General features: G+C 39.9%; 1 protein-coding gene across 1 annotated transcript in view; it reads left to right on the forward strand.

Annotated features, from left to right (window-relative positions):
* The window catches only part of LOC111232131 (dystrophin-like), a 186,257-nt gene that overhangs the window by 19,630 nt on the left and 138,834 nt on the right, over window positions 1-27,793 (forward strand). The window contains exons 6-15 of the mRNA XM_022759501.1: window positions 2,263-2,391; window positions 5,492-5,587; window positions 6,190-6,288; window positions 8,074-8,255; window positions 10,327-10,477; window positions 13,734-13,853; window positions 18,042-18,143; window positions 20,559-20,666; window positions 21,431-21,610; window positions 26,455-26,624. Of these exons, the coding sequence (XP_022615222.1) occupies window positions 2,263-2,391; window positions 5,492-5,587; window positions 6,190-6,288; window positions 8,074-8,255; window positions 10,327-10,477; window positions 13,734-13,853; window positions 18,042-18,143; window positions 20,559-20,666; window positions 21,431-21,610; window positions 26,455-26,624 (1,337 nt within the window). The remainder of the gene's footprint in view (window positions 1-2,262; window positions 2,392-5,491; window positions 5,588-6,189; window positions 6,289-8,073; window positions 8,256-10,326; window positions 10,478-13,733; window positions 13,854-18,041; window positions 18,144-20,558; window positions 20,667-21,430; window positions 21,611-26,454; window positions 26,625-27,793) is intronic.

Genomic DNA, 27,793 nt, shown 5'->3' on the forward strand with positions numbered 1-27,793 from the left:
TTTTTAGCAGTGGGTTAATTAGAGGTAAAAGATGCTGGTAGATGTACTGTTTACCTTTGTTCCCTCTGTTCCCAGTCTTTCTTCTAAGCTGAGATAATTGACCACTGGCACTAGCTCCATAATTAGTTTACAGAATCAATCAGCAAGGAAGCAAATTGATCTATTTCCCAAAATAATAAACTATTCCTTTAAATTACTAAGCTCTATTTAACTTTGACTGTTGACCACAATTTTAATTTTAATTTACAAAAATCTTCAAATACTTTTCAATATTATGACTAGATTTTAATCATTTTAAAAAAGAGTCAACTAATCAGAGCTCGATTACAGCAGTAACAACTTTTAATCTCTAAAATTCAGCTCGGAGTAATTTACCACAAATTCTGTCTCAAACAAAAGAACATTATTTGAAATCCCATTATAAAGTTCAGCTGACTTTTTATTTGAAACCATATTCCTGTCAGCGTTGTAATAGTAAATACTTAATGAGATCTAATGAAACTAGAAATCTTGTTTGCTAGACAATAAATAAAAGATGCTAATAAACGCTGAGGACTGCACTTTCACAGGGCTGCTACTAGTTTGGGATAAATGTGACTGAGTGAGCGTGAAGCAGGAAGTTGATACTGTACAACCAGGGGAGAAAACAGACATTAAAACAGGCGACTTTCAGACACCAGCCGACAGATGTAGAGTCCGTCAGGAGGACTGCCGGTGTCTGGGTGGGCGTGGTGGATGAACTGGACACAGGGTTGTTGAATAGGAGGTGATCACAACAGCATCCGCTTTGACGCTGTGCTGCGACTGTCTGTTTTTCATTCTGTCCACATGCACATCTGTTCTCTCTGTGTCTGTCTCTCTCTCTCATGTCTGCTTATATACCGCTGGGTTTCCATCCAAAGATGTTTTGCAAATTCTGAAGCATTAAATTTGAAAACTACAATTTCTTGGAACATTATTAGATTATTATTCACATAAGCATTTGGTTATTACTAATATATTTACTTTACACTTTTACTCCACTACATTTCAGCAGGAAATATGTTGCATTTAACAAAAAGGTATTGCTTTTTACTGACTTCTTTAACTTGACAGTTAGAATCACTACTTGTTTTGCAGATCATATCAATTAAAAGAAAAAACCAAGGAATAGTTATTTTTTAAGTCAACACAGTAAGAATATTTTTAGCCTGTCACATTTTTCATAATGTCAGTGCAGAAGCCGACCCTGTTTTTCTGGTTTCATGATGCAGGCATTTATTTCTAGAACGTTTTATTTTAGAACTACTACTCAATTATAGACGGATAGGTCCTGGGGGTTTTGGGGGTTTTATATATAGTTTAATTAAAACTGACTCCACCTTCTTAACCAGCTACAGCAGTAAAATTCTACTGACACATGAATTCATCAGTAACAATAACACAAGTAGAGAAGAGTCATAAAGTCAGCCAACTTGGTTGCTATGGCTAGCTAGCATTAGCTACTTTAAGCTGTTGGTCATACCAGACCAAGTGAGGCTGTTGGAGCAAATGTACTGTATGTATTGAATTAAAAAAAAAAGTTTTTTATTGCTTATAAATTCAACTTTTCATTTGTAAAAGAAAGAATGTTATTTCGTATGTCAATCAAAAGTGATTTGATAAGCGTTTTCTTTCAGTAAATGATTCATTTTAATTAAAATAATTCATACAGTGACTGGGGATTTGGGAAATGTTGTGTCTAAGTGTCGGCCCTGTAGAATATAACAGGCCTAGGGCATTAGTTTGTTGCTGAGTTTGTTTTCATCTTCTGAGAGCATTTACAAAATTTGCTGAAATGAAAGTAAATAGCTATTTGCCCAGTATTAATTTCTGAGACTTTCTATTTTTCTCATAAATGTGTTTTCTGGTGACGGAAATGCACCTAATCTGTATTTAATTTTTTTTCCTATGCTCTTTTCAAAGTTCAACTAAAATTAGCTTGACATTTGGATGGAAACAGAGCTTATGTGTGATTATTCATGTTTCTTTTTTTCTCCTCTTTTCTGCTTCTCTCTCTCGCCTCTTTCATCATCACTTGCTCCTCGTGCACTCCTGCTTTTTCTTTCCTTCTTCATTTTCTGCCTTATTCTCCCTCTGTATAATTTGGCTTTTGGATCTTTTGCTCTCTATGTTTTGCATTCTATCGCTTCTCTTTTTCTTTCCTCGTCTCTTCTCTGGCCTCCTGCCAATTCTTCCTCCCTCTTCCCTCTGTCCTGCTCCATCTCTCTGTCTCTCTCTCAGATCACAGTGAGTGTGGCTCAGGGGCGAGTGCGGAGCCCCTCCCCTCAGCATCGCTATAAAAGCTATGCCTACACCCAGGCTGCCTATGTCAAGTCGCCCGAGCAAAAGAGGAGGCGTTTTACTGATCAGGTCCGTGTCTCTCTAACACTCCATCGCAAACGTCCATCTGTCTGTGCGTGTTCTGGCTGCACACTTATTGCTCCGTCTGCTCTTGTTTGTCCGTGTCACTGCGACAAAAATGTCCATCATAAGTCCTCCGACAGGGTGGGTTAATCACTTTTGTGACTTTTGCGCTTGCTTCGAAGAATTTTCTCACTGAACATGTTTTATTATTTGATTCTCTCCTTGTTCCTGCGATAAGTGAAAACGCAGGAGAGTGATGAAGGAAAATAATTTTCTCAAACTGAAAATGAAGCAACAGGACTTGCTGAGTTGGACATTTTTCGCATCGTACCTGTCAGTCCCATGGTGTTTTCATTTGATTTAAGGTTTGAAATGTATTTTCCTTTTAATATTTGTTTTAACGATTCTTTGGACAGGAGTGATACTAATTATGTTTATCAGGTCTGTTTTTTTTAATCAGTGATACTCACAGTCATTCTTTAGACAACGTCAGTAAGCAACACTATGAATCAACATTTGGCAAACTTCTTATTATGCCAACTTTCATTCTTGTGTCTAGTCAATGAGCTTAGCTTAGTATGAAGACTAGAAGGAGGGGAGAACAGCTGATATGACTAATACACCTACAGCACCTCTCACTAATTAACAGTTTCTCTTTTGTTTAATTCATACTCAATCAGAAGTGTAAAAACACAAATCCAACTGCTGCAAAAAAAAAGGAAATAGATAGTTGCTAATCCATACTAAAAGTTGCTCTGTACATCATCACCTTTACAAACACAAACCAACTTGAAAATGTTCCTCCCTCTTCCTCGACATGTGAGAATGTTCAAAGCCGTCAGCCTGCACTGCGTGACTAAATGCGGCTCCTAATTTGCTCTGACTTGGGTGAACCGTATTCAGAGACTGTGTCAAATATTTAACGTACCAGCAGGGTGCTCGACTTAACTTGGCTAGCACCTAAAGGCATCACAATAAGAAGAGATAATCTGTCAGATAAGCTGTATTCAAGCACTCCCGCTGTTCTTTCAAGTGCAGAACGTATCAGACAAAACCCCCTGTATCATAACAACTCAATTTTCTTTCAAAAATGTGAGTCGACATTTTACATTACATTGGCCTCAGTCGAACATACAGTGGCTTCGGGAAGTATTCAGACCCCTTCACTTTTTGTAAATTTGTAAATTGTAAATTGATACAACATCAATCTGCCTTTATAAAACCATCTCTAAAGATTTGCGTGTTCCCAAGAGCACAGTCAATAATACTGAAGCTGAAGAAGTTTGGAACAAACAGAACTCTTTTTAGAGTCGACTGTCTGGCCAAGAAGGGCCTTGGTCAGGGAGGTGACCAAGAACCCAACGGTCACTCTGACAGAGCTTCACAAGTCCTCTGCAGAGATTAGAGAGCACTCCATCAAGAGTGGCGAGACAGAAGCCGCTATGGCAGCCTGCTTGGAGCGTGCCAAAAAGCAATTAACAGAGTCAGAGCGTGAAGAAAAAGATTCTCTTGTCTGATGAGACAATAATTGAACTCACTGGATGGAACTCCAAGCGCGTGGTGGTGGCAGCATCATGCTATGGGGCTTCTCAGTGGCAGAGACTGGGAGACCGGTCAGAGCGGAAGGGAGGACGAATGGAGCCAAATACAAAGAGGTCCTTGAAGAAAACCTGCTCCAGAGCGCACATGACCTGAGACTGGGGCGACATCTTCACCTTTCAGCACGACAGTGACCGAAGCATACAGCCACTACAACAAATCTCTGACTTGTCCTTGTCCAGCCAAAGCCCAGACTTAAACCCAACAGAGCATCTGTGGAGAGACCTGAAGACGACAGTTCACAGACATTTCCCATCCAATCTGATGGAGCTCGAGAGGATCTGCCAGGAAGAATGAGATAAACTGCCCAAATCCAGGTGTGCAAAGGTTGTAGAGACTCACTAAGACAAAGTGAAGCTGAGGCTAAGGGGACTTCTACGGAGGAGATTTCAGTTTTTTGTTTTCCTTGTCCTCCTCTCTGGAGTTTTCATGGAGTTTCTATGTTCTCTTCGTGCCTGTGTGGGTTTCCTCCAGGTTGTTTCAGCTTCCTCCCACAATCCAGAGACATGCAGGTTAATCGGCGACTCTACAAGATTACCTGTAGGTGTGTCTCTATATGTCAGGCCTGTGTTAGTCTGATGACCTGTCCAGGGTGTACCCCGCCCTCACCCTAAAAGAACAAGCTGTATGGCTAATGAATGAACAAAAAAAAATCGTTTCAGTTGTTAAAAACATGTTTCTATGTTGTTATCATGGGTTATTGAGTGTAGGCCGATGGGGAATTTACAATGATAGGTGTGCAAAAAGTGAAGGGGTCTGAATACTTTATGAAGCCACAGTATTGCGATACGGACAAGAAAGTGCATAAAGGTCAAATTTGATCATTTGTTTTATTTTTGAATGTATTACAAGCTGTAAACTGTCAGGACACGTTTCTGAGTCTCTACCATCAAACAAGACTGAACACATTTGTGCCACAAAACAGGTATAAAGAGGGAGAGAGAGAGAGAGACAAAGAGAGTGGCACTGACTGCGGCTGGACAGTTATCAGCACTGTGGATGGGCCTTGTATATCTTTTCAGCACCTTATTACCAGAGAGAAGAATAGAGCGAGAGGAGGAGCGCGAAGTCGAGATAAAAAGAGAGAAGTTGTTAGTGTCCAGATCAGTAGCGGGTACACAAAGAGAGATATGGAGAGAGAGAGAGAGGAAGAGCGAGAGAGGAAGACCCAAAGAGAATGAGGACAAGTTGTTAAGGTTGGACAAAGGCCAGAATTGCTTGTCTGCACCAGTAATGGCAACACTAACAGGCCTCTCTTCATCTCTCTCCACCTCCTCTGTCTACCACCTTTCTTTCATGCTGCCTTTTTTTCTGCTCATCTCCCTGCACCCTCTTCTAACTTTTAACATGCTCTCTATTTCCTTGTTTCATCTCCTCCTTCCTTTCCTTCCTTCCTTCCCTCAACTTCTCCACACCCTCTCTAAACCTGACACCTTCCATTCCTCTTTCACTCCTCATATCACTCTTCACTATCACTCCCGTTATCTTCCATCCTTTCCCTCTACAGTTCCTGACTCCAAGCCAGGAGGAGCTGCAGCGGGGCCTCAGTCCTCTCCCTCCAGGCTCCACCAGCCTGGAGAGCTACCAGGCTGCACTGGAGGAGGTAAGGCGGTGATACAGAGCGTCACATATCTTATATTTAAAGTATGTTTGAAAGATAAGTTTGGTGGTTACACGTATTTTGATTTTCTTATTTTTTCGGGTTGTCTGGCCAATCGTTGGTCATTCTTGTGAACACGACATCGAGGGAATCCCTTCATATTTTGCACAAACATTTGCTTGGACTTAAAGATGAACTGATTTTGGAGGTTAAAGGTTATCCAAAAACTATTGAAAACACATCTTTGAGCCACACTGTTGTAGTGGGTGACATGCTCCTTCATTACCGTGAACACTCACTCACTTACACGATCCTGCTGCCAGAAATACTCACTAGTGCACCAAATATGGATTCATCCGCTGCGTAAGATCGTCCACAACAAAAGCACAGCGTCCTCCTGTCTGAGTAACACTTGTTAAAAACTACAGTGATCAGCTGTTGTGACCAAAAAGAAACATACTATACACTGTATTTGTGAGCTGTTCAAGAATCACATCTTCAGTAAAGTGTAAGGAAGTCACAAAGTATTGAGAATATAAGAAAAACAGAGAATATTGTCAGTCTTATCCTTTAAATGTATGTTAATTTCAACTGTGAATGTGAAGGTGTTGACATGGCTGCTGTCAGCTGAAGATGGGCTCCAGGCCCAGCCTTCCATCTCCAACCATGTGGAGGAGGTGAAGGAGCAGTTCCACACACATGAGGTAAGACCTGGAGCAGTGACGCTGGGATCACAACAAGGTGACAGCAATTAGTTATACCATCAGGAAATTGTTCATTTTTTTATTTCTTAGCATTTCATTTCTTGTCATTAGTGCACGCAATATTCATTTGACATGAGTTTAGATTTTTTAGTTCATACTGCTGAAATTTATGAAGCCAATAACCTAAATTAAGTTCAGTGAATAACAGATTGGTAGTTGTTTTAACTCACAAATGGTTGTAAAAATTCTCAATACTCAATTTGTTGTGTATCGACAATGTAACGCTGAAGACAAAGATGTTTCAGTTTTTTGGGGGGGGTTTTTTAAAATAAAACTGGCAAGATTTTCTTAGTTTTTCCCAACTTATTATTTTCTACTAGACATCAGAAAACATTAGTCAAAGCTTTCTTTGTTTGTGACTTAAAATCTTTGAGTAGAAACAAAACCTGAGTTTGTGTCACAGTATTTATGCCAATATGTCTTAAATATTTTATGCCAATATAGTGTATACTGTCAAGCTTAATTGACCGCATCGAAAGTCTTAGCATACACAGTATTTCAGCGGCTGTTTGGCTTCACTAATGGTTGTAAAAATAAAGTGGGAACAGAAGTTCACTTGAATGGGAAAGTGGTTTACAAATTTGTTATGATCATTTTTCTTTTCAAGTTTCTTGTTCAGCCAAATGAATACTTTGTATTGAGCAATTCTATCCTGAACACATAATGTTTACCTCTTTTACATAAAACTGCCAGACTTTCTCGCAGTCAGTAAACGTTAGTAGCATCAGATTTAAAGGTTTGTTAGAGCGACTGTTTCTTTATTTGTGTAACTTCATTTTACAAGCAATTTTTCGAACTCATACCTTAACTCTTTAATTTCAAATGAATGTTTGCCAACTTCCTATTCATTAACATGACCACTTTACCAATTAAGGGGCCACTATACTGATTTTATTCATGAAGTTCAGTTTACTTGTCATGGGGAGTTCTACTTAGCCTCTGACATAAGATGTATGGATTCATCTGTGGTTCTGGTTGAGCTTTCCAAACTTTGAAAACAAAGGTACTCTAATGACATCATAGTGATGTCATCTGGGTTATCTCAGCTTTGGTTTGGAGACTTCACATTTATAACAATAAGCCTGCGTTACAAACTGAATGAATGGCTGGCTGGCTATACAAAGATAGTCTCCTGAAAGATGCACTTGACAGCTGCATTATGGGAATTATAAGAACAAGTGTTTTTTAGATTGACTCATACTAGGGACTAATCTAACAACTTCAAATTGCTGATAAAAAAACATGTTAGCAGGGAAAACATAAATAATACTACAAGATGTTAATTATATACTAAGATGTTAAATATGTTAATATCATAGTTTCTTGTAGTGGTAACAGAGCAGGAATAATTTGCTTCCTTTGGTAAAGACAGTGTCTTTGAATGCACGGGGCTAATCCAGCACTGAGCAGCTGTGTTGAAGCTTAAACTCTGATGGATGTGGACTTGTACGAACACTGGCTTACTATCGACTTTTATTCTCTTAAAATTAAATTAACCCCGATTGTTTCTCCGTGTGAGACCCTGGAAGGATCATATATGAGTTAAGTGCTCAGAGGAAATGGATCAAGCACTAAGGTGAGAGGTGGAAATATATTTTGAGAGCAGTTATTGAATGAAGAAGGGCCATTCAGTGGGAGTAGTGCTGCGAGGTACTTCACTTCTTTTGAAGGGTACATTAGACAAAATGAGGGGAATAATTGTGAAATATGTGTGTCTCTCACCAGGGGTACATGGTCGAGCTGACCACGCACCAGGGCAGCGTGGGGCGGGTCCTCCGCGCCGGCGCCGCCCTGCTGGGGGAGGGGAACCTGACTGAGGAGGAGGACTCAGAGGTCAGAGAGCAGATGAACCTCCTGAACTCCCGGTGGGAGCACCTGAGAGTGGCTAGCATGGAGAGACAGAGCAGGTACATTCACAAAACAAAAGATATAATAAAAAAGTGAGAAATGAAATGGTTCAATAAACTAATAATAAGAACAACAACAGAAACAGAAAACAGACAAGGACCGAATCCTTTATAAAAGTGGTTCCTAAACCAGTTAGTGCAGCAGTTAACTGCATTTTTCAGGCAAATCTTTCAAATGTGGATATAGGTGCTAAACTTGGCACAAATCCTCCTTGGGTATTACTCTGTTGATAAAACATGTCACTCAAAAAGTCAAGATGGCCGCCATTGCTGGTATTGAGATCCATGACTTTGTACAATTTGGTGCAGATACAGTTAATGATGGAAGGAATGTTTGCGTTAGCATTTCATTCAACATGCAACCAATGAGACAGTTCATACAGGAGTTGTGTGAATTGTATGATATTGACGTCATCATTTCACACACAGCTGTACAGTGTAAGGATTAAAGACAACAGATAAACAAAGTTACACTTGAGAACAAATGATGAGACAACAAAAACAAGAACAGAAAAAAACTGTGTGTGTGCATGTTTCTATATACTTGTAGGAAGAATGTAGTAATTATAACGATATATAATAATTAAGAGTAGAAAAATATAATAATATAGAATAGTGTTAAATAATATAATAGTGATATTATGACAATATAATATGTATTATTTATATATTTGACATAATATAATAATTTAAAGTTATCATTATATTATAATAATATAATATATATACAATAAAGTTATGTTAAATGATGAGTGGTGAGATCAGGTTGAGCTATTGTAGAGGTGAGCAACAGGCCTCCAACCCCCTCAAGCAACGCAACCCACTCTCTTCTGTGAATGAGGTCGATTCATAAAGCCCTGGGATAAGTTAAAACATTCTCAACGTCTTCGCCTGAGGTGCGTCTGTGTCTATCTGCAACCACATATGTCTTTCTACTGGCTTTATATGCAGTGTGCCTATAGGAGTGGCTCCAAAAGTCCAAAATATCATCTGAAAAATGAAAATCTGGTTGCTCCCATTTAGTTCTAATGGTTTGCTTTAGGGGGCTACTTATGTGTGTAGGCTTTAAAGACAGAAGTGAGTGAACAGGGTTGTGTGGAGGTGTCCCCAGGTAGTAGATATAAGGTGTTGCACAAAAAGCCTGATCGATGTCGACTTGGAGAAAGATGCAAACATCTTCAAGGTGGTATTATGTTATTATGATTGAACCATTAAGAGTGGATGAAGCTAAGCAATGGTTGGTTGTGATTGGCATGTGAAGTGAGAAGTTTTTCTGAAACTGGGTCCAAGTCCAAAGTGTAATGACAGGGCCGTCTTTAGGTGTTTCCAGGTAAGTGGAAGTGCTGCAATCAGAATGACTGCGGTGAGGTGATGAGACTTTACAGAGAACCTGGATGGACGTGATTGTTCAACAACACTAGACAAGCAGAGAATGTTAACAACTAATTGATAAAATTGAAAGGCAGGTAAAGCCATGGCCATGTTTGTAGTATGGAAACATGTATGTTTGCCATGTTAAATACTGTATATGATGAAACAACAGGGTCAAGATTTAGGAAGACAATAAGCATGAGACATGGAAAAAGATGTACACACATATCCAGTGTAAATTTGATAGAATAGCACAGGCCAAGATGATTTTATTATTATATTACATCTCTATCTTAATTTGGGCCTATGAATAAAGTTTAATCTCTTTTTACACAGTGAATGGAGATCCCCACAGTAGCCCACAAAGAACAGCAGCCTCTAATTAAAGTGAATCAAATGATAACTGACACAGAGCCAGATTTAATTAACTGTTGAGCTATCTTCTTTGATAATCTTGTTGATTTAAGCACAAGGCCATGCAGACGTGGCCTGGACTACCAAATACCACTTATACAAGACAGCAAAGGTCTGTTGTAATGGAGTGGTGAATGTAAGAACACGATAGGTGCCTTTGACCAGTCAAATCAGCGGCAACCAGACCTTCATCTGCCCTCCTCAACTGTTTCTGAGCACGGCTCTATTTATGTTAAATGGTATCAACATGTGATTGACAGCTCACTGAAATTTCTCTCCCTCCCAGACTCCATGAAGTCCTGATGGAACTGCAGCACCAGCAGCTGCAGCAGCTCACAGATTGGTTGGACGTGACAGAGGCCCGGATTAAGAGGATGGGGGCTCAACCTATGGGTCCAGACCTGGAGGATGTCAAGCACCAAGTGGAAGAGCACAAGGTGGGTGGGCAGCTGCTGGCCTGGGCCCTGCCTTTAAAACATGGCTGAACTAATCTAGACAAACATGTTGTTTTCAAGCTAAAACTAAACTTAGACTTCCCCAAATCCAATAATAGGCAGGACAGAGCTGCTAACATTACCCCACTCTGGTAGCATCCAGGACTGCAGGGCGTTTATCTAATGTAACCTGTAATCTCACAAACTAGTTACTGTAGTTAATGATGCTGCTCAGCTATGGAAGTCATTTGGGTTTTAGAAGCTAGCTGTCCTAGCATGCTAACACTAGCTTAGTCCATTTTTTTACACTCAGGCTCTTTCGATTTGAACACACGTATGCAGTGCCTTGTTACAGTTGCTAGTCTAGGTTTAGTGATCGGTCAGTTCTCATCCGGCTAATGAGGTTCTTCAGATAAACTGTACTTTAAGGATTTATTTGATAATTTTAGATGAAGTTAATTTGAGTAACTGTTACTTTGAAATAGGAAACATGAGTAAAGAGTCAAAACCATGATCAGCGTTCAGTGCTGTGTGAGGTGGGTATGTGGGGAAGTCTCCCAGCATGCACTGGGGTAACAGAGCCATGGACATAACACTCATTTTATTTGTGTTCCTGCATTTTTACTGGTGTTATTAGGTTCTGCATTGTTCGTCCACAGTGGTTCCACACTTCCATTGCTGTTAGAAATGAGTTAGATTAGATAAATTGATTGTTTTAATATACAGTATATACAGTCAAATGACAAATCTCCACCATCACCATCATCATCATCATCATCATCATCATCATCATCATCATCATCATCATCGTTAAATGCTGTTTCCTATTTGTCTGTCTCAGTAACCTACATGTTGTCAAGGTATCTCCAGAGTGTTTACCTCTCGTTTTGGTTTACATATCTGGGTGACAACATGGAAGAGGGTATATCAACACCAGTGTGTTGAAAGAAATCACACCAAAGCTGCCTAAGAGTCTCAGCTGCCTCATGTTAAGGGAGTGAACCAATTAGTAAGAAGTGAGAATGTATAATTGTGTCAGTGACAGGAAAACTGATGCTTTTTGCTTTGCCCTCACATACAGTATTCCATGTTTTCATGCTGATAGAAGGAGAAGCATGTTGACCTGTTAGACAGTAAGTACAGATGCAGAGCAGCAGCAGCAACTCAAAGTTCAGGTCTGAAAAACGACTGAAAATGCAGCTGACATGCCCTCTGTGTGGACATGTCATTATGCAGGCCAACCACAGCTCCAGGTCCTGCTGCGTCTCCACTCTAATTAAGTATTTTGTTTATGCTAGAGATGAAAAGCCTCCTGCAACAAAAGATCCACACAGACATCTCTACGGATATGACAGAAATAAAGCTTTTATAGAAATAAATTGTACTATATAAATATTATAGGCCCCTGACCCCTCAGGCGTGTGGGTCTGTGCCCAGTAGCCCTGTTCAATAATTCATCCATGAAAGGTCCTCATTGTTTGAAAGGGCCAAAATAAAATAAAGTAAGGACAAAATGCGGTTTGGACTGATGCACATTCAGCTGTTTGCTCATCTTCATCATACTTTCTTTTAGCATTGACTTTATGTCCTTATTATGTATCATAATGTTCCAGTAGCACCCTGTTAACTTAATGTTCTGTTCTAGTGATATATATATATATATACTGTATATATGTGTTTTATTATTATTACATTTTTATTACACTTACTATTCAACAATTTGAACATTTGGTCATTTCATTTGCTGTAGAAGCTCAACAGCAGCTACTGAATGGACCTTGTGATAAGATTGTTTTGCCAACTGCTATTTCCGAGGGCAAGAATAAACTTTCCTTCTCCACATAAATATAATTGACATCAGTGCGTTCAGCAGTGTGAGGCTTTGGTCTGCCTCCCATGTTAACCCCATGTGTTTATTTGGCAGTTTTACACATTTCTAATGATCTCTTAAAAGCACCAGATTAGCCGACTGTTTTTAAATCTTTGTCAAACCCTTGTTTGATTTTGAGGCTTCATTTCCTTCTCACAGTAGGAGGCTCTCTCAGATTGGATTCAACACAACACGCCTGCAGTGGCTCTGGCTAAGAAAACAGCAACATTTAGCCAACCTCACCACATAGAAGTTCCCATAATTACATTCATTAGTAAACACAGCAGTACACTGGGACCAATTTAGGACAACTTTGACCAAATTTTACATTCTTTCTGTCTTTTACATCTGTGGTGGTTAGAGATTTGGTAGTTGGTGGTTTGTTTCTCTATTTGACAGATTAAAGAAAGGAAACTATAATAGTAACCGCTTTGGCTAAACTATAGGGGCCTGCACCAATAATTCAACACAGTCCTCAGCAAGTTATATTCACTTTTGTCTAAAACATGTTAACGTCAGCTAACACCATGCTAGCTAACAGCAACTTTGAACAACATGTTAAGATAATTTGTGCGTTAACAGGTATGCTAACATGTTGAGGTAAATAGCTTGCTGCCAGAGCCAACACATCACCAAACAACAAACGGCACGTCAATGTAACTAGCATGTTAAGTTAACTAGCATGCTAAAAACATGTTGATGAAACTAGCATGCTGCTAGAGCCAGAAAATAACCAAACATCAAATGACACATCAAGGTAACTAGCCAATTAATTTGATTAGCGCATTATGTTAACAGACATGCTAACAACAAGGTAAGGTAACTAGCATTCTGCCAGAGCCTGCAAATAACCAAACAAAAAAATGACATATCAAGGTAACTAGCATGTTAAGTTAATTAGCACATTATATTAACAGGCATGCTAACAATATGTTAAGGTAACTAGCATGCTGCCAGAGCCAGCAAATAACCAAACAACAAATGTCAAGGTAACTAGCATGTTAAGTTAACTAGCATGCTAACAATATTTTAAGCTACCTAGCATGCTGCCTGAAGCACAGCTGCCCTAAATAAGATGAATATTTTGATGTGGTTTTTTTAGAAGAAAATATAAGGAAGTTGGAGCTTATCAAAAGGTGTCTGGAAGAAGACAGTTATAAATATGTGTATCAATGAAGACAACTGTCAATCTATAATCATAACTGTAACTGCTTGCTACCTAGTGTTAAGGGAATATGGTTGAAACATCACATTGTTGTGAACTCCCACAATGTTTATCTTCTATTGCTTCTGGCCACATTCTCTCTTTAACTCACCATCATTTAAACTAGTTGGTGTGTGTATTTTTGTTGTAATATATTTATGTGTGTGTGTGTGTGTGTGTCACAGCTTCTGCAAGAGGATCTGGAGCTGGAGCAGGTGAGGGTGAACTCTTTAACCCACATGGTGGTGGTGGTGGACGAGAACAGTGGAGACAGTGCCACTGCCGCCTTGGAGAGCAAACTTCAGGTAAACACACACACACACACACACACACACACTAAAATCTGTGTTAAACACGCTCACATTGCAAATACTTTGCTGAAACAAAAGAGCGATGGGAACATTTCATAGTAAGACAAATACCTTGTGGGCTAATTTTCCTTTTTCTTTTTGAATGTTTGTGGAGTGTTTCTCTCTCTCTCTCTCTCTTTCTCTTTCTCTCTCTCTCTCTCTCTCTCTTCCACGCACTATCTCAGTTAAAGGGTGCAGCAGACTCCAGCATGGTTTCTCAGGGAAAATAGACTGAACAGATAGTTTTGTCTTTGGTGTTGTGCAGTAATTAGACCTTGGCAGGAAGATGTGGTGTGTGTGTGTGTGTGTGTGTGTGTGTGTGTGTGTGTGTGTGTGTGTGTGTGTGTGTGTGTGTGTGTGTGTGTGTGTGTGTGTGTGCTGTAGCTTTCTGCTGATGTTTACTCTATAAGTTATCATCACACAGTCTCCAGCCAGGAGTCAGACTTTGCTGCCTGTTTGTGTGGTTAATTCTCCACGCTTGTCTTAGCCTCTGATGTATGGGCCTTAGTTCCCCTTGTTAACCCACATACACTGCAAAGAATCAAACTAAAATCTATTAAAAAAGCAGTTGCTGATTTTCACAACTTTCTAATGCACCAGCTGTAATGTCAACATGCTGCCTGGTGTTGATGTACCATCACACAGAGATTCAGTTGGAAGGTATCTCACTCTGAAATTGACAAGCGAGCTGGACAATGGATAAACAAGTAGACCAGCATCTGAACCACTTCCTGACACGCTGTAGGGCCATGCTACTAGTCTATAACCTCTGACCTTGCTGTGCAGAGGGAGAAAGAAGAATTGTTGCATTAAGGATTTAGTTTCGTTAAGTACAGCTGGTTGTGAAAGTTTTTTCATGTTTTTCCAAAAAAGAACTTCGTCTGTAACCTGTTTGTTTCGGTCGAGACGAACTGTGGTGCATTCGCCTGGTTGGTTAATTTGGGCAGTGGTGATTCTATAGTCTGTTGGGACCCAAGGCAAAACATGGCCGGGGGCCCCTCCAATCAGCATTCATCGCATTTATGTAAGAAATAATCCGACACCAATGAAAGATGTACAAAATCTAAACATTTTTGAAGTCTAAATGTTCATGTTAGTAGAATTTTCAAAATGTAAAAAATTAATTTACCAAAATAACTTCAGCGTTGTCACATTATAAATAATCCACATCATAAGGCCAGATAGTCACATCCATTATTTTGATTTAAATATCTTTAGCTTTAAAAAATAATAATAATACATATATACTGTATGTATGTATGTATATATATATTTTTTTTATTATTTTATTATTGTATATTGTTATATATATATAATATAAAAATATAACAGCCTGAGGCCCCAAGCAGTTGCCTGCCTTGTCAGTTCACATGTGAAAGCACAGCAGACGAATCACAGTATTTTTGGATAGTAGATATGTGATTCAAACTTCCATTAAACCCATCTGCTGACTGTAAACTGTTCAGGAAGACATTTTATAATCAGTCTGTATAAGCAATATATATTATCTATATCATTTGGTAACCATGGTAACACGTATGCACATCAGCACGTGACTGTGGGGATTTTCTCTGATCAATCATACTGTCAGCAGCAGTTAAAGTTGCATTGTGGTGAACCTGTAACCTACGGTTTATTTGTATCTAATAATACTAATAATAATCAGTCATACGTTGGTGAGCTCTTCTAAATACATCAGGTTCAGTCACTGGAACGTATTATTCATTCATTTATTTATTTTGATATTACGAAATATATATATATATATATTATGAAAAATATTTATATCTGTATATACACATATATATATATATATACTTTTTTAGATATTTAATTATATTTACCAACACACGATATGCAAATATATATATAAATATATATGTATATATATATATATATATATAGTACTCACACCTACTACACCTTATGTAGGTATGATTCATATTATTGTCATTTTCAATTCAATTTGGCACGGCCATTGGGAATATTAGATGGAGTGGTTTTTCAAGAGGACGGCAGTTGGTGCGATCGGCCCGTTTTGTCAGGCGTCCTTGGTCCAGTTGTTTGCATTAGTACCTACTAGTCTCTGCGTAAATCTGAAGTTATAACATCTTTATTTTTAGTTTACATTGTGCTCACAAGGTGCTTTTTCCTAGAGAAAGTTGGGATGAATCAGCTGACTTCATAAAGTGACTGACACACTCTGGCTGTGTTAGTCTGCTGTTTGCTGGATGTTTAATGAGAACTTGGAGGCAACAGGAAAGGGTCAATAGAGGCTCCTACCAGGTTAATCCAGTCATAATAAGGAGAAATACAGCATCTTTAATAGTGATCTCAAACTACAGCCTTGGTGGTTGTGAAACATGCAGACTGGGCTGCATATGTCACAGTTTGAACCCGTGATGAAGAGCTGGCTCAGGGAAAATAGTAAGTTGATGTGAGGGGGGAAGGAAAAGTTCAATCTATTATCTTCAGGGAAGATGCAAGCGAGCGAACCGAGGTAGATTTGTACAGAGCTGACGACGTACACAAAAGGGAAATTAAGAAATTTGGATAATTGAATGCAACTGAAACTCTTCCTTGGGGAAAAAGGTTTGTGGATAAAAGCAGCTCCTCAAAGCTGAAAACTGAATCTCTTCCTCAACTTTACTCAGAAACGACTCACTACTGCTGCGAGTATCTTGAATTATTCACCATGTCATAATAAGAAATTACAATGCAAAACACATTGCTGTGCTGCATGGAAAGTATAATCACATCTAATGTCATTAAAAAACTAATGCAACTTCTCGTTTGACTTTCTTTTTAATGTTTGGAGGTTCAACTCGTTTCTCGCAGCGCAGTTTATTACTAAATACAAGATAAGAGAGATAAATAGATGAGTGGGAACATTGTGTGCCGGTGTGTAAAAATGCAGAAAGAAGGTGCCTTCCCTGGTTTCTTCACGCTGCTGAACTGTCACTTGATTAATTACAGGCTATTCATCTTAAGATTAACCTGCTGAGCCTCTCTCTCCACATCAGCCTTTACTCACTCACTTTTTTGCATCTCATTGTCTTTTCATTTCCTCTCCTCCCTCAGTGTCGCTCCCCCTGTCTCTCTGTCACTGTGATGACTTTGTTCCGTGGACATACTGTGGGTTTTGTCTTTGCCACTTAAATGGAATGGAAGGGTTAACAGCTAGCTGCCAATACAGTGGAGTCGGGAAGAATAAAGTTTAACAGCTCATAGCCTCTGTGTGTGTGTCAGTCAGTGCTCCCACATGTTGTATGGCACGTAGTGTGTTCATGTATGTGGGCTGGACTGCCAAATATCATACCACACCAAATATGAGCAAAAGACTTTCAATCAGCCTTTATTTGAGACCTCATTCACAAGGTTTCTGCCTCACTACTGCGTAATGATACTTTTCATTATTAGCAGTTTTAATATGGAATCAAATAAGGATCCATAAGGATTTTAATCTAATAGGCAACTTTCACTGGATAGCTAAAACACCACTGACTTGAAAGCACTGAAATATTTCTTTTAGGTCGGTAAAGTGGTTCATCCCTTAATGAAAAGGTTGGGAGCTCTATTCCCAGCTCCCCCTGTCCACGTGTCAAAGGCAGCTCCTCCACTTATTGGTGTGTATGTGCTTGTGTGGGTGGTTGAATGAGAGATTGCGATACAGCTTGGTAATAATCAATGACCTTGAATGCTGATGGATATTTATCTTAATGTGCATTCACTTGTTTTACATTGATGTAAAAACTGACAGTGACTTGATATTTGAACTTTGAGTTCTCTCTGGAAATACAGTTTCAACAGGTCGGATATAGAGATACTTTGCTCCCGTCACCTCTGAATTTCAGACCCTTCCACAATCATGATCAGCTCCCTCCCTCTGAGGGAAAGAGAATCAAACTGCATTTTTGGGAGCTAAAAGAAATTACACTGGAAAGTGAAAATGTGAATCCATTAGCCTTTGAGGCACCGTGATGGAACTTTTTAAATCCCCAAGGGGAAATAATTCAAAAGAAATTTGTGCTAATGTAGACATTAATAGATGATTTGTGTGTGTGTGTGTGTGTGTGTGTGTGTGTGTGTGTGTGTGTGTGTGTGTGTGTGTGTGTGTGTGTGTGTGTGTGTGTGTGCGTGCAGGTACTCGGTGATCGCTGGGCAGCCATTTGTAGATGGACAGAAGAACGCTGGATTCTGCTTCAGGAGATTTTACTGAAATGGCAGCACTTCACTAATGAACAGGTATGTGTGTGTGTCTGTGTGTGTGTGTGTCTGCGTGCGTGCACGTGTGTGTGGAGCTGAGACAGGCTGGCAGCAGCATTTGCTGCATGTATAATGAGATTAGATCATCCAGATCATGTCTACTCCCACAATCTTCAGGCTGTAAGAGAAATTTTAAACTAAAATCGAATCAACATTGTGTCATTTATCTCAGACAGATCCACTGAATTATGTACAAAATATAATGTATAATGATAGTAATGTGTGTGTATGGATGTGATGTATGAATGTGTGTGTGAATGAGTGAATGTGGCATGTATTGTAAAGCACTTTGAGTGGTTGATAAGACCAGGAAAGTGCTTCATAAGTGCAGTCCATTTACGTTGGTTTATGACCTAATACTTAAAAAAAAAACAAATGACAGCTCCCATCAGCCTCAGCTGTACTTTGTATTAAGAGCTAATTAGCTAGGGTAAAATCTTCAGTCAGACCTTGGACACACACACACACACACGCACACATAAAAAGAAGCTCCTTTTTATCCTGATACTAAGCATTCTCTGTATTTTCAGAATGAACTCTTTAACCAGCAGCTTCATGTTGGATGTTCAGTAAAACAGAGAACACAGTGATGTCTGCTCCAACACCCACAACTGCCAATGCTCAGTTCACTGCAACACAAGTTTAGTGCCACATCAACCACAGACTCATTTATAACTGAGTAAAACTCAGATCGTTCACACACTACAATCCTCTAGATTATTACATTGACAGACAGCCGACCAGATGTGTTCACCAGCAGCAGCAGTAAGACACAGGTTTGGTTTAATGTGTGTTTCAGTGATGCTCTGTGTTTTTCTTTGGAGGCATTACAAATATTAGAGGGCGCAAATTTCCAAGCGACAGTCACCACCACCTGCTTCCAACAAGAAACCACATTCAGAGAAAACCTTCAAGTGTCAGTAAACACAAGTACAGCTGGGGCTGATGGGAATGTCATTAGTTTTGCAGGTACTCTGTCATATCCCAAAGTATTGGATACATTTCCATTTTGACCTGATGATGGTAAAAGTCAGGAATGTCTGTTTTACATTTGTCGTTGAGACATTTCACTTTGACCCACACATGTCAGCCTCAGGGTGGCACTAGTAAAGTCAGGGTATCACCATCATCCTCTGGGGAACAGGAATGTCTGTACAATCTCTCATGCAGTCCATCAAATAGCTATAGTAGAGTGATTTTAGTTTGGACTGACTTACTGACTGTTGCTCCAGGGGTCATGCTGCTTTCATGTGGCTTGTAAAAATCTTAGATTTACACAGCACAACTTTGGCTATTGCATAAATATATATTTTAATAAAGATTATTAATTAGATGCTCTCCATGGCTTTCATAGGAGAAACAACTCTTATTTTGTTTGTCCTTTATCAGCATCTTTGCAGTTGATATTTATAGCCACAGCAGAGCTTGTAAAGGAAATTAAAAGTGTCATGATATCCAATTTGCTCGTGTTCTGTGATTAATAATTTAGGAAGCCAAAATCACGACATCAGCTTATACACGATTAACTCATCATCCTTAATTAAAAGCCCTAAAATTAGATTTGCATTGCTAGCCTTTGGGCCATAGTCATCGTTTATTTATTGTTTGATTTGTTAAATAGACATTTCAATGCTACATCAGAATAATTTTTATCATGGAGAGCCAAATACACATTTATTAAAATAAATGTTTGTTTGTTTTTTTTTCAATGGTGGTATAATAGAATACATATCATTCAGTTTTTGTATGCTGGAGTTTAGATGTATTTACATTTTGTCTGTGGCCACAATATGGGGCTTCAGGCATCTGGAGCCCATTTGATGAAGTGTGATTACTCAGTTACACAGATTAAATAGTAATTGTGTTTTATAATGAGTGATCATTGGCTGCAGTGGCTCCTAGACATCCATAAGAACCACATTTAATTAGATTAATTATTCAAAACATCAGGAAATACACCAAATTCAATTTTCCCCCTCTCTCTGGTAAATGCTTGATCAAGTGCCACCTGAGGCTTTGGTTCCCAATGAACTGTCCGTGTGCAGATAAGAGAAATATTCACAGTGTAATCCCGGGCAGAGGGGGAGATGCTGTCACAGACAATAGGCCTGAGGATGCTGCTGCAGTCAAGAGCTGTCTCTACCAACAGGAGACAATGGCCTCAAGTGCACCGCCTTCCACATGATAACATTTTTCTCTCTTCCTGTCTCCTCATTTCCCTCCTCTCCCCCTCTGTCTTCATCCATTCATCCGTCCTCCCTCTTGTTTCTTTGTCCTACAAATCTCCTCTCTTTGGATTTCTATGGTTTCCTCTCCTCTCTTTTATTCCTCTCCCTTTCTCTCCTTGTTTCCTCTCTCCTTCCTCTCCTCTCCTGTCCTCTCCTGTCCTCACAGTGTTTATTTGACTCCTGGCTGACTCAGAAGGAGGAGCTGGTTAGCTCCATCAAGACCTCCAACCTGAAGGACCAGGCAGAGATGGTCACTTGCGTCCGTCGTCTCGCCGTGAGAAACACAAATCACTTTCACTTAGCAAAAAGAATCTAGTTCAAAACAAACTACACGCTGATTTAAGTTGACTTTTTAATAAACTTTATCATTTTTATTTTTTGGATCACAAATGCACAGGAGAACTGACCAGACAGGTCACACAGTACAGCTCATGTCATCAGTCGCTTCTCAGTACTTTGCGCTGAGGTTTATTTTCCCAGTATTCCCAAGGATCACCTCAAGTCCATATCTGTCTCAGTCCATCTAGTCCTCACAGGAAATCCAGCAGATACACATACAAACCCAGTTTAACCCATCTGGCAAATTCTCTTTATCTATATGTAATAACAGTATTCATATGTAATAACTATTTGACCAGTACTTACATCTTTTATCAATGTAAAGTGCATAAATCGCAGAGAGAAAAAGGAAATATAAATGCTATAAAACATGTAAACCACATACTTAAGAATAAATAAATAGATAAATATTCCCTTTTTCTCTGTAATATCCATATTCTATGTCTTAATTTTTATTACATTTTTTTGCTAACTACAACATTAAGATGGTTCTTGTCCTGAGTGGTTGGAATATTACTTCAATATATTGTGTCTAAACTATTGTCTGAAAACTCAGTCCTGCCTTTATTTCTGATCCCACCATGTCTGTAGCCAATAGGATTGGATTGGTGTTTGAAGCCAGGATGCCAGGAGCGCTGACACACTCAACATATGTTTGTTTGTTTGTTGTGTTTCTGCTTCGTCTCTCTCCTCCTCCAGACGGTGAAGGCAGACCTGGAGGTGAAGCGTCCCACCATGGACAAGCTGTGCTCCATGAGTCAGGACCTGCTGTCCAGCGTAAAGAACAAAGAGGTGGCCAGCAAACTGGAGGCCAGACTGGACAGCTTCGCCCAGCGCTGGGACCGACTGGTCCAGAGTCTGGAGACGAGCAGCTCCCAGGTAAAAGATTTATATTTAATTCAGTAGTACCAGGTTGTCATGACAATTACACTATCATATACAATACAAAATAACCTGCATCCTCAGTTACAGATGTTGTGTTACGGTCACAACTTATTTGAAAATTATATAGTAAAAATCTAATAATAGTTTATTGCTACATTTCTTAATCAACATTTACAACCTGCTAAAACCAAACATAAAAAGTTAAAGGACAATAAGAAACAGCAAGGACAAGATGAGGAAAAATGACTAATAAATGTCAATATACAAACATACATATATATAGTAGTGATGTGAGGACTGCAGTTAATCCGCAGATAAGGATAACCAGGTCATAAAAATTAATGTTGTGATTAACAGTGGGTGAGCTGTGAGTTGTTTTTCAAGCATCGTTTTTCGTCAAGCACGAGTTAGACTCTGTGTTTGCGCTGCTGAGCTCGTTATGTTTTGTTATTTATTTTGGGCAGCGGCCAAATGTTATTATGAGCTTTTAAATGCTTTGTGTTTGTGAAGTAGCAGAGACATTCAGAACTTTAGTTTGAAGGGATTAAAAATGTCGGACCGTGTTCAGGCTGTTGTTCTAACACCTGCCGCCATTTTCATTTTATCAAGGGAGAACTGAACTTAACTTTAAGTAAATGTTTGTTTATTTCAAATCGGCCTACTTCAGTGTAAAATGCTAATTCGGATTACATCAGGGCTGATCTTCGCATCACTGATATCTACAAATTTAAAGACTTGTGTTAGCAAGTTAAATGAATAGTCAGTTAGATGAGAGGATGGATATATTTTTAAACTTCAGAAAGGCATAATGTGTTGTGGTGTTTTTGTTCCTTGTATCCTTTTCCTGCCCGCACTCCCCTGAGCAAACATCCACTGATTAAAGAGATGACAATGACATGAATATTAGAGTTTACCAACATGAACACAAGACAAGCCTTTCATAAAGCGAGAACACTAGATTATGTAACTACTCAAGATCATTCCACAACAGTCTGCTCAGTGCCAGCCTTCACAATGGAGGACGTCCAACAGCAAGCTGAGCAGATGCAAACTTGGCAAAGCACCAGGGCCAGACAGCATTCTGGCTGGGGTGCTTGAGCTCTCCCCCGTCCTCTTCCTCCCCTCCGTCTTCTGGGAATCCTACAGGGACAGCATCAATTCCCACCTGCTGGAAAACTTCCATCATTATACCTGTACACAAGAAACCCCGCCCCTCTGAACCCAACCACCACCTGCCACTCGCACTAACCGCAGTTTTGTCCCTTCTACTATAGCAGTACTAAACAAATGACCTTGGCCTCAGTGACTTGGTATAGAGCCAGATTTGTCTCAGTGTGCGATGTGTACAGGGCTTTTAGAAAGTATTCAGATCTGTTGACTTTTGACAATAGCCTTATGCAGCCTTATGCTAAAACTGTTCATTTTCCCTCATTAATCTTCACTCAACAAAACCATAATGACAAAACCAGCACAGAAATGTAACATTTTTGCAAATGTATTAAAAAGGAAAAACTGAAATATCACATTGACATAAGTATTAAGACCTTTTACTCAGCTTTGGCAGTGCCTCTTGGGTCTGACGCGAAAAGCTTTGCACATCTGGATTTAAGGGATTTTCTGCCATTCTTCTCTGCAGATCCTCTCAGGCTCTGTCAGGTTAGATGTGGACCTCCATTTTCAGGTCCCTTCAGAGATGTTTGATTGGGTTCAAGTCAAGACCATTCACAGAGTTGTCCCTAAGCCACTCCTGTGTGGTCTTGGCTGTGTGTTTAGGGCCAAGGTGAACCTTCAACCCAGTCAGAGGTCCTAAGCGCTCTGATCCAGAGCTGCTTTTTTTTTATTAAGGACATTTCTGTACTTTGCTCTGTTCAGCTTCCCCTCAACCCTGACCAGTCTCTCTGCCCCCTGCTGCTGGGAAACAGCCTGATGCTGCCTCCACCATGCTTCACTGTTTGGATGGTACTGGGCAGGTGATGAGCAGTTCCTGGTTTCCTCCTCACATGACACTTAGAACTGAGACCAAACAGTTCCATCTAGCTTTCATCAGACCAGAGAATCTTGTTCCTCACAGTCTGAGAAACTCCAAGCAGCTTTCATTTGTCGCTCACCGAGGAGAGGCTCTGCCATAAAGCCCAGATTGTTGGAGAGCTGCAGTGATGCTTGTTCTTCTGGAAGTTTTTCCCATCTCCACACAAGATCTATGGAGCTCAGAGTGACCATCAGGTTTTGGTCACCTCTCTTACCAAGATCCTTTTCCCCCGATTAGTCAGTTCACCCAAACTTCTTCTATTGAAGAACGGTGGAGGCCACCGTGCTCTCGGGAACATTCCGTGCTTTCAGTGTGATCTGTGATCAATCCTGTCTCTGAGCTCTGCAGCAGTTCCTTCCTCCTCATGGTTTCTGCTCTGATCTGCATTGTCGTCTGTGAGACCCGATATGAACAGGTGTGTGTCTTTCCGCATCATGTCCAATCAGCTGGATTAACCACAGGTGGAAACCAGTCAGGGTGTAGAAACATCTCAAAGAGGTGAAGGGTGAATACTCTCTAAACGCAGCGTATACAGTATGTGCTGAAACACTGACTCGTGCTGTGGTTATCTCTTTATTGCTATTGCTGTGTTCACGGTGTGAAAACCAATTTCCTGCGGGACAATAAAGATTATATCTATCTTTCATACACAATGATCACTCTTTATTATCACTTTTCTCAAAATATTCAGTTGTTCAGTTACAGCCCCGCCACCCACCCACACACACTGTTCTTCATCTGCTGCTATAATTACACGACCTCAGTAAATTCCTCTCTTTCTTTATCTTCTTTATCTCTCTTCACATTTGTGCTTTTAAAATTGTCACATGCTGACAAGTGATAAGATAAAGACAAGCACTCGTGTGGTGTTTTAATTTGCTGATAAAATACTGCACTGTAATGTTACTTTCATCCTTAAAGCCCTCTGGAGAGCGTCACACTGAGCGCTGAGGAGTGAATTATGGGAATTATTTATGTTTTAGATTTACAAAGAGGCCCTAATGCTCTGAAAGTGATCCTTTTCAGGCAGCACTTTCTGTACTCAAAAACTGAGAGGTTGAGACCAAAACAATCAGTTGAACAACTAGATTAAGAGATAGGACATGCTAATTAGTGAGCTTTATTTTACCTTTGAACAGAGCCAGGCTAGCCGTTTCCCCTTGTTTCCAGTCTCTGTGCTAAGCTCAGTTAGCCGACCGCTGGTTGTGGATTCATATTCAGAGCGCAGGCCTCAGGGTGGTATCGATCTTCTCCTCTAACTCTCGACAAGAAAGCAAAACCTCAAACTTTTCCTTTATTGCCTTAGAGGCAGGGCAGCGGTGTCCCTCAAATTTACTACAGTAACCTTGAAGCCTCCAAAGGGAGGTTGGGTGCCCACAGAGAAATTGGATTAATGTGATTTTAAAAAAAAAATTTACCTCATATTGTGTTGAAAAAAAAATCCACCTAAAAGTATTTTCTGATAGAGCTCATTTTTGTCCAAAATCTATTGAAACCACATCAATGAGTCACACTGCTGCACTGGGTGACAGGTTGCTTCATTACTACGAACACACACTGTAGCTTGTTCTCTCACATACACTGTCCTGCTGAATACTTTTTCACTAGAGCGTACCTGAATACACTGTCCGCCACTAAAAATAGTCCCCAATTAATCCACTATTTCGTCCTGTTTGAGTAACATTTGTTGAAAACTACAGGCGCCAACTGTTTGTGGGAATTACCAAGCTCTTTTAAAAATGAAACTTTATATTAGTGAGCAGTTTTTTAAAGGAGTTATTTGTAAGTTTTGCTGTTGCTACATAGCTAATGTTGTGAGTTTAGCATCAAACTTTCCTTTATACACCAACAGCTGTCTCCAGAGGTGGAAAGCGACGCCGACGTTAACTCTTGTCTCTATCATCTCCTTTCTTCTATTGAAGTTAGCACGCTAACCAGCTAGCGGATAGCGGCTCACTGAAGCCTCCAATCTGCCCTGAAGACGGGGCAGATTGGAGGATGGATTATAAAGACAGCAATGGCTGAAACGCTTGTCAAGAGACAATCACCACCACCTGCTCCTGGGAAGAAACCACATTTGGCAGTCGAGAAAACTTACAAAGAGCTCCTTTTAAAGACTGACGTCTTCAGTAGGAAGCAATGGGCTTTGAGCTGAGAGCCACAGACAGGGAAGGGGAGAGAAAGATTGAGAGACGGACAAACACTTTGTTAGTTTTAGTATTTTCATTTGTTGACAGTAGGAAAAATCTCCAATCTCATTCTTTAAGCCATGAATCAATTAGTTATCTTTGACAGCTTTATTTGTGTGTGTGTGTGTGTATCCTGTACACACACACACACACACACACACACACACACACACACACTTATCATTCTGCACTTGATGTCACACATCCTGCCCTCTCTCCTTTACTCTTTGTTTCTCTCTCCTCTTCCAATACTTGTCCACTATAATCAGTCAGATAATTAGCAGATTAACCTCTGAGGACCCCGATGGGCTCCACCACTTCAGCTGTGCACAAACATGTTTCCACGTTTCCCAATAGCTGTCATTAGACTTCCCTGCTGACACTAACCTGAATACACACATGCTGATAAACACACATGGAAACTACATTTTTCTGCACCGTATCTTCTCCATCTCTTGCCTTTCAATGATACCGTTGCACTCTGATTGTGTGTGTGTGTGTGCATACACTCAGGGTGATTTGGGATCTGTATAATTTTGACAGATCATTGTAAACTGATGTAGCGCCCGCTGCTGTGTTCAGTTTGTCTCGATTTATTTATTTTTCTTGTTTATGTTCAGCTGTCATCGGCTGTCAGCGTGGCCCAGCAGTCAGAGCTGACCCACTCTGTCACGGCGACCGTTACCAAGGTGACGACAAGAGAGAAGGTTTCCGCTGTGCGCCAGACCCGAGAGTCGCCGCCACCGCAGAAGAAGAGACAAGTCGTGGTAGATTCTGAACTCAGGAAAAGGTGGGTGTGTATTGGTACATTAAGATGTCTCCTTTGAATCATTATGCGCATGATAACATCACAACTTTCTTTTCTAACTTATGTTAAATGTTCAGTTACATGCACCCCTTTCTGCTGTCTTATCTCAGCAGGTAGGTGATGAAACACTGCTGATACTGATAATGAGTATCTGTGTGGGTGATAATAGGGGCCAGTCTGAAACTGAACCTTTGATAGTAGTGAAGTAGGAGATTGTGAAAATACTGTAGTGAGTAGTGAAGCAAGCAGCCTTAGACGAGGATCTGTTATGTAGTGGTGGAACGTAACTTAGTATGTTTACTCAAGCATCGTATTTAAAGCTCCATATAGTATAAAGGTAGATGTCCATGTGTAGTTTGATTATAGATCAGGTCTAGGTTCATGTTAATACTGTGAAAGTATCAAAGCCTCAGTCCACAGAGAAATGCACACAGCCTGTATTCAGAAACTGAGTCTTAAATGCAGCTGTCAGGACTTCTGGAACTTTATGATGTCACAACAAAGCAGTCACTGCTCTCAGCCATGCCCACCTGGGCCCACCATCCAACCTTGCAGGATTTTTACCTGAAATCTGTTATATTTTTATTGAGTCATTCAGAAAACAGTGGGCCTGTTACTAGAGCTCCAGAGAGAAGCCTGAGAGAGGAGATGTAAAACTACATCGAAATGGTTTTTGGTTTGTAAAACCACAAATATATCTTCTTGCGGATCAACACTTAAGATAAAACACAGGAGAAGATGAAAACATGTCGCTTTAAGTAAACAACGAAGGTTCCCTTACTTTCTATTTTCTGATACGTTATGCTTTTACTCCATTTCAGATGCAAATGTTGTTCTTTTTACTCCACTACCCTTTATTTGACAGCTGTAGTTACTGTTCACTTTGCAGATTGTATAAAATATGATGCATTGTCACAGATGAAACTACCCCATGGTGTTTAAAGTAGTTGAGGAAACATCCCAGAATCTATTCTTTACAATGACTTTGATACTGTAAATCCTCTGATAGTGGCTTATCAATGACAGAGAGAACACCTTTATATTAGAGACAGGCCTTTGTTTCTCATTTTACATGATCCACAGTGACTGTGATCTCAACACGTCCTCCATGTTTACCTGTTATCTTGATAAATTGGTCTATTTCTACCTCA

This window comes from Seriola dumerili, unplaced genomic scaffold (genome assembly GCF_002260705.1).
Source record: "Seriola dumerili isolate Sdu_G_001 unplaced genomic scaffold, Sdu_1.0 BDQW01000018.1, whole genome shotgun sequence".
Lineage (NCBI taxonomy): Eukaryota > Metazoa > Chordata > Actinopteri > Carangiformes > Carangidae > Seriola > Seriola dumerili.